The sequence below is a fragment of the Erythranthe guttata genome, chromosome 14 (assembly GCF_056151865.1).
Source record: "Erythranthe guttata isolate IM_541 chromosome 14, IM_541, whole genome shotgun sequence".
NCBI lineage: Eukaryota > Viridiplantae > Streptophyta > Magnoliopsida > Lamiales > Phrymaceae > Erythranthe > Erythranthe guttata.
In genome coordinates, this window is record NC_142546.1 from 5,221,173 (window position 1) to 5,229,055 (window position 7,883).

The 7,883-nt window shown below is 33.7% G+C and overlaps 1 protein-coding gene across 4 annotated transcripts; it reads left to right on the forward strand.

The window, feature by feature from the left end:
* Nucleotides 1–747: 747 nt before the first annotated feature.
* On the forward strand, nt 748–6,469 carry LOC105956628 (myosin heavy chain-like protein). 4 transcript variants are annotated; one of them, XM_012980485.2, is made up of 15 exons: nt 748–1,063; nt 1,167–1,248; nt 1,340–1,401; nt 1,520–1,609; nt 1,698–1,751; nt 3,406–3,483; nt 3,608–3,676; nt 3,764–3,919; nt 4,008–4,134; nt 4,696–4,736; nt 4,943–5,032; nt 5,104–5,208; nt 5,564–5,737; nt 5,949–6,058; nt 6,148–6,469. In XM_012980485.2, the coding sequence occupies exons 1-15, from the start codon at nt 1,028–1,030 to the stop codon at nt 6,221–6,223; spliced, it is 1,350 nt and encodes a 449-aa protein (XP_012835939.1). In that variant the 5' UTR covers nt 748–1,027; the 3' UTR covers nt 6,224–6,469. The 4 variants fall into 4 exon arrangements, with proteins under 4 accessions (XP_012835939.1, XP_012835940.1, XP_088669152.1 ...); XM_012980486.2 differs by having other exon boundaries at nt 1,355–1,401; XM_088813026.1 differs by having other exon boundaries at nt 838–1,063; nt 1,510–1,609.
* Nucleotides 6,470–7,883: the final 1,414 nt, after the last annotated feature.

Consider the following 7,883-nt stretch of genomic DNA (forward strand, 5'->3'; position numbering starts at 1 on the left):
CGGTTCACGGTTCCGGGACGGTCAACGGGCCGGTTCCGGCCCGAAAACTGGCCCATGGCCGTGTCTACTTTACACTAGTTCCGAGTATGGGTGGGTTCGGTAGGGCAACACCGAACCTTTCAATTTCTACCATTTCTAAAAGGCTTGATTCCACTTTGCATCCTTAAAATGTTGCCTTTTGGTACTTTGCACCCTTGAAAAAATTATAGCACTTTGCACACTTAAAACATGCATAATGCATCACGAATGAATTTTTAAAGCTAATGAAGGTAATTAAATATTTTTTATGGTATTTTTTGTGGTGTTTTTTAAAATGTCAAATGTCAAATGTCAAATCAATTTTTTTTATTCAACAATCATTTCTAAATTGCAAGGTGCAAAAAGAAAAATACATTTCATCAACATATTAAGTTATTATTTTTTTCACAAAAAAATTATCTTACAAAAACTAGAAAAATAAAAAAAAAAAGTCTGCGGCTGTATGCAATACTAAAACCACTTGTGCAAGAGCAAATTGAAAAAAAAATTCCAAAAGATTCTATTTTATTAAGATGAAATGACCAATATACCCATAAATTAAATTGGTTTTTTTTTTCTCATGCAAGACCAAATACAAATAATGAGGGAAAAAAAAACAAAAAAAAGATACATATAGTATTTATAGTATTTATACATTGAAAAATTTAATTTGGTATTGCACAAATAATTTTAGTCTTACATATAGCCGCAGCCTAAAAAATATCATTTAGCTGTTTAAGTACCAAATTATTTGAAAATTATATTTTCTTTCAAAATATTTCTACCAAAATATTTTCACTAATTACAATATAAAAATTCATTAATCGAATAATTTAGTGGCTCTTTTTTAAGAATTTTTTGTTGAAAGCCCAAAACCTCACGGCGTTCTCCCTCATCGACGGCCGGAGCTTCGCCGCCTAACCAATTCGTTGAACGACTTCTCTCCTCACAATCTCCATCTTCCGTACCCACAATCATTTATTTTTATTTACAAAAAAAAAAAAAAAAAATGAAGGCTCGTCATGAATCCCTCGGTCGAAGAACGGTTCTGATCTCTCCCTATAATTTCAATTGGGGCTAAATTAGTTGTATTACACTAATAATCCGACTAACTTATGCTGGTTTTGATCTGTAATTTATGCAAACAGTTGGAAGATATTCGACAGAAGCGAGCGGCGGAAAGATTGAGCAAAACCGTATCTGGACCAGATCTCGGCAAAGATCCCATTGGTATTAAAATATTTTTTCTCTTCTTCGTTATGTTCCTAATTAAATTCCTTTTTTTTTTTGTTTAATTTTTTTCCTTTTCGTTTTTGTGGAGATGTTGTTGCCCTAGATGGTTTGGGGATTAAGAAATCCGAGAGCACAAATCGACTGTCGGAGGTACCGAATTATGCGTTTTTTACATGTGCAAATTGGTGGCAAATTAGGTGTTTGCTTTATTTGTTTCTGTGAGAAGAGGTGGATTGTATTTGATTGCTATTTTTATAGCATTATGCAGAATGATATCAGTGGGTTAGTATTACAGCTGAAAGACATACACCAACGAAATGTAGAGCTCGAGGATGCAAACGCGGAATTGACCTCACTGGTACCGTTTTAACGAGAGCTATGTTAGATCATTTTTAGTACAATACTCTAATGTAGTGAAGTATATTTTTTCGATTTCCGTTGATCAGCTTAAGAAGAAAGAAGTTGAAGATGATATGCTGCAGAAGCGACTCAGTGATCTGGTAACTACCGTGCCTTGAATTAACGTATATCTTTGGCTTTATTTTAATATGTTTTAAGCATTTGTGAATGTTTTGCACACAAAAAAGATGCGATCAGTGTGCATGCGTCAATGAACTATGGTAATTGTGATTAGGGCATAAATCCCGTTCAGCATCATTTGTAGACACAACGGGCCAAGATGAAAATATGTCTATGTTTCAGTTAATTTTATGGAAATGTTTTCACCCCCCACAAAATGAAACCATCATCTGAAAGCCCTTTCAGGAGCTCTTGCTCAAAATATTTTTGAAAAGCCATAATCATGACCACACACACACACACACACACACACATACTTGTATCTTTGCATAATAACATTTGTTATTTATCTTATTATATGTTTAATCACTATATCACATATTCAATCAATCAATATATATATAATTGAATTCATTACCTTATCATAAATATTTTCTATTTGTTATGTTAATATCATAACATTATATGGTAATAAATGTGTAACCACGAACTAGACAATGTTATATGATATTTTGACACAAAAATATATCCTCCCAGGTACTTAATCATGAGGACTTATCCATAGTTTCCGTATGAATCATTAAGACATTAACAGAACAAAGTCAAACACATGTTCTTGTCCGGTTATTCTCTTTTAGAAGGGTCAAAGACGTATTTGTCCGAAACATTATCCCACACTCTAAATGATGTGTGCCCAAGCTAGGATTTTCATACGTATTGATTTTTTCGTTTAATAAGGATATAATTGGATATTTGAGTACTTGGTCTCACATGTAGCCGAATTTGAAGGAATTTGGTGTAGAAAGTCAAGTTTAAATATCTTAAATAGTTTTATATGTGGTTTCATTTTTCTGCTTCTTGAAGTCTTTCAACCTTAAACTTGTTTGATTAAGGTGAAAGCAAGTTTCTGCTACCAATTTTCCCTTCAACCTTCACTTAGTTTGTTTCAATTTTCACTGCTAATTTCATCACCCACACCGAGTTAATTTTCTATAGATTGTACCATTGTGTTAGTGTGAATCAAGAATTGAACAATTTGACTCAGACCGAAACATTGCCATGCACAACCTCTAAAATATTTGAGAAAGATAAGAAAAGATAGGATCATCAAGAATGTTTTAAATATTTAAACTATTAATATCTTAAAATTTGTTGTTTGTTTGTGCCTTCATCATTTATGGACTTGAGGGCTGAAGCTTTCTTGTTAGTTTGACCTGGCAGAATATAAACGTTGATTGCATGTGAAGTTTGGTTTAAACTAGAAGGGTAGATTACAAAAATACTTCAGGTTTGGCCTTATACCAGAAAATGAAGCTAAGCTTGTAAATAATAAATATCCTGACATTTATCTATATTTTACAAATTGGATTACTGAGGGATGTTTATAAAACAAAAAATAAACTTTATGAGAGTATTTTAATTTCTCAACTAAGTGTTTGTAAAAGTTTGTTGGGTTTTTCCATAATTAAACCATACTTCAAAGGTAATCCATAGATAGCTTATGTATGTATGAGATACTGATTTTTACTTTACATTGTAGAAGATGCAAATTATAGATTCGCAACCTGACTATGTAAGTCACATTCTGGCATCTTGTAATCAATCAACACTGTTTCTACCGCTTGCTATTTTCAGGAGCAGAACACAGTCCCATCATTAAGAAAAGCTCTCAAGGATGTTGCAATGGAAAAGGATGCTGCAGTTGTTGCACGGGTACTAACTCCAGCCATTACTCGATTTTCTATTTTTTTTTCAATTCAGCCCGTACTCTATTTGCTAACCATAGATTCCCTGACTCCCATCTTCTATTTTCCTATAAACCTTTACTTTTGCATAGGAGGATCTTTCTGCGCAAATTCGTACGCTAAAAAAACGCATGAAAGAAGCTGAAGAAGAACAATATAGAGTAAGACGGCTTATCAAATGATTAATGAACCATTGTTCGCATCTTTGGACCATAAACTCTGATATGTTTCTGATCCTTTTGCATTAGGCTGAAGAGGATGCAGCTGCGTTAAGAGCAGAATTGAATTCTTTGCATCAGCAAGCAATGAGCAATACTCCAGCTGCCATCAATGCAACAGGGTATTCAGTTGATCAGATGCAAGCCATGGAAAAGGAATTATCCAATTTGAGGTCCAAGCTTCAGGTTAGATTTTCTGGTACATTATTTGCACCAATTCTTGGTTTTATCGTTATTATGATTGTATAAGACATTTGAAATTGGCAATTTACAGCAAGAATCCATATTGAGGCAGCAAGAGCATCAACAATTAGCAGAGGAGCAGGCACGTAACTCTGACCTTATTATTCAGAAACAAGAGTTAGAAGAAAAACTTGCATCTGCCTCAGAAGCAGCTCTAGGTATCACCAATTTCTTTTCACGTTTTGTAAAATGAAGTTTGCTGCTAAATCTGCTAGGCCCAAATTATTTAAAATCATAAAGAAGTCTATGGACTTCCTAGCATGTGTTGATCTGATTGTCAGGAGGACTTATGAAGAAAGATGGTTTAATAATTTTCTTTCTTTCTTTTTTTTTTTTTTTGATGGTTGGTGGTTGCAGGATAGTTTGTTAGTCTTTAAGACTGCCTTGGTTGTACTAATTAAGATTTTTACGTTTTATATCTGGATTTAGGATTAGCTTTTAATATTCCTCAAGCATGTAAGTCAAATCACAATGCCATTTCTTCATGTTAGCCTACAAAACTTAATTTATTTTTGCAAAACACAGTTTACGCTGCTGCAACTGTATTCTGCTGCCAATTGCTGTTCCAATAGCACTCTAGATCTCTTTTTTCTTTCGATTCGACATCATGAATTGTGTTCTCTCTGCAATTGTGTTCTGTTGCCAACCGCTGTTTCTCTAGCACCCTGGATCTCTTTTCTCTTTCTATTATATATGATGAATTTTGTTATGTAATGCAGAGAGCAAAATAGATCAGGCAAACCATAAGACACTAACATTGGTAAGAAACTTTTGGCTGATCAACGCATACATTTCTCCATTACTGCATGAACAAATGATGTTAGGAGGTTAACGAATTTATCGTATTACAACATTTCCTTTTAACAGTTCAACTAATTTTATTTTTGTTTCTTATTAACTCTGCAAACGATTTATTATCATTTCATTGATGAAAAGTTTACGTGGGAATGCTGTAACTGATCTCAGGATGACAAAGAGAAACTCGAGAAGCAATTGCATGATATGGCAGTAGCTGTTGAGAGATTGGAAAGCAGCAGACAGAAACTTCTAATGGAGGTACATGTGTTCAATTTGGCTCATTTAAAGTCATGAACTGCAAAAGTTTGACCCTCAGTTTCTATTTACAGATTGACTCCCAGTCTTCAGAAATAGAGAGACTATTTGAGGAAAACTCGAGCCTCTCATCTGCTTACCATGAATCGACGGGATTGGTGGCACACTGGGAGAATCAGGTCCCTAATTTTGATGCTTGTAGTATTGATATAATTCTTCGCCTAGTAATCAGTCTAAAATATTCTGTATGTTCGTTTGTCTTCAAGTCCTCAACAACTCTATCATATCAAAACATTTCAATCACTAGACTGGTTTTGAAAAACATTGTTTGTAGCATATTAGTTTTGTAAGCCTCATGACTTAAGCGTCACATTTTGTGTAGCAATACGTAGTCGGTGAAAGTTCATAATAGAAATTGATGATGCGTTTAAAGAGCACCAACTGACACAACACTTTCAGTTTCCATTTCCCTATTATCCTCCAAAATAGTTTGTGAAAGTGTATAGTTTGCTTATTATTAAGTGATTCGTGCAGGTGAAAGTTTGTCTACAGCAAAACGAGGAACTTCGTAACATGCTAGATAAGTTGCGGATGGAAAAGGCCAGCGTAGCAGGTATAAATGATAAAGCTTCGCAAGCATTGTTGGATTCCGGCAGAGTAGATAATTTGATTGAGCCTCAATATGCCGCTGAATTTTATTCCATTAAGGTCAGCTACTATCAATACATTAACAGTCCATTGCTTGTTTAGTATATCTTCTCTCTCTAATTTCAGAAAGAAGAGGGTCCCATTTACGCTTGCATAAATCAGTTTTTGCTGACAAAATGCAGAGTGTATTATTTTGAATTGTGTGATGATTAAGCAATCATTGACAATTTGGTATAACATGTGAATCGTTTCTTATTTTAACTTCGTATAGAGTGAGCTAGCTAAAGAACAAAGCAGAGCAGAATCTCTATCTGCAGAGGTGTTGCAGCTCTCGGCACGCCTTCAGCGAGCAACCCAAGCTTATAATGGTCTTGCACGCCTGTATGCATTCTCTCTCTCTCTTCTCTAATGCTTTTTATTTTATTTTAATTAGCTTATGTCACGCTAATGTAACTGGTATTTTGCCGCAGCTATAAACCGGTGTTACGGAACATTGAGAACGGTCTTATGAAGATGAAGCAAGATGGTTCATTATCTGTGCAGTGATAACTAATGATAGAGAACTAAATTATGCTCTTTAATTGATTTAAGTTGTACAAGTACAAGTATATGGATCATGTGTGTGCTTTCATTGACGATGAATCCTTTCGTTTATTTAGATTAAGAGCTGTGATTGGTTTAGCTCTTCTAGGGTGTATACTGACCACTGATGGTGTATCTTATATCACATTGCTTACAGTCATTCTTTGTACTTTCAAGTAAAAAGTTTATATGTATGTTGCATGCTGCCAAGTTATGATGAGTGTGGTATGTATTTTTTTTATTTTTAAATGTTACGAAGAGAGAAGCTTCAGCATTACGTGCCCGATTACGTCTCCTATCAAAAGACCAAGTTCCATGTCCCTGATTACGACGGATGGAACTCTCTTCAACCTTCAAAAATCCAACACCATATTATCAATTCATGATTACTACAAATTATATTTTTATTAAAGCAAAAATAATGCAAGTTCCTTAAAAACGGTCTCCTTATATAACAAGGATGATTAAAACACTAATTGAAATAGCAAAATTAAAAGAAATAACTCATAAGCCTACTAGTAAAAAAAATAACAACAAAGCAAGAAAAAGTGTACTTAGTTGGTGGCGGCCCGAGCTTCCGATATACGGTGCTTATAGTAAGCATGGTAAGGATCATCGGAATGTAAAAAGCTAAAATTTTGTGTCCCTTGACAGCTTGAAATAATCCTTTGCTCGAACTCTGGTCCATTCTTCACCACGTACCGAGCGGTTTTGTCTACAATCATTCTTATGTCTGGAGGAGGCAATATTGGCAAAGCACCCTCCATCTTAGTTTAGAAAAAGAGAAAAGAAAGAAGAAAAAAATTCTTCTTCTTGTTTCACGTGAGAGGGGAGCGTGTGATTGTGGGATGGAGAATTGTTTGTTATTGTCCCAGTACTTTTCTCTACTCCACCACTTCTATTTATAAAGAATTTTATAAATCCTAGTCCAAATCTAATTTTAATTACCAATTAAAATCAAATATATCAAGGAATGGGATCTCATCTAATTATAAAGATTTTTATAAATCCTAGTCCAAATTTAATTTTAATTACCAATTAAAATCAAATATATCAAGGGATGAGATCTCATCTAATTAAGAATCTTTTTGAATTATTTCTTAGATTCCTATTGTCTATCAACTGGTTATTCCGAAAATTATATCAATTATATTTTCATGACGATGATAGTTTTCTCGTCAATTCAAGTACCATATTGCATATCTTAAATTTTCATTTTTGAAAACTTCTATTTACGTGGTACCTGCTAAATTAGGAAAATTCCAATGTAGAAAGTTCACTTGAAATCTATCAAATTGCGTTTCTATTTTTCTTCTAATTTTACCACAATGTAGATATAATGTCTATATTTTATTTATTTAGTTTAGTGATTTAGATATTTTAAGTTAATGGTTCACATATTGATCAATAATTAGCACATGATTTTTTAAAGGTTAATGATAAAGAGGCCCAGGACACTTAATTAAAAAAAAGGGTTAAATACAAAAACACCCCTGTACTATGAACTTTGTATCATATACCCCCATGTACTACACATAAATACAAAAACCTCCCTCACATTACATTTTTTTCCAAAATATGACGAAAATACCCCTACTCAAGCATATATATATATATAGAGTCA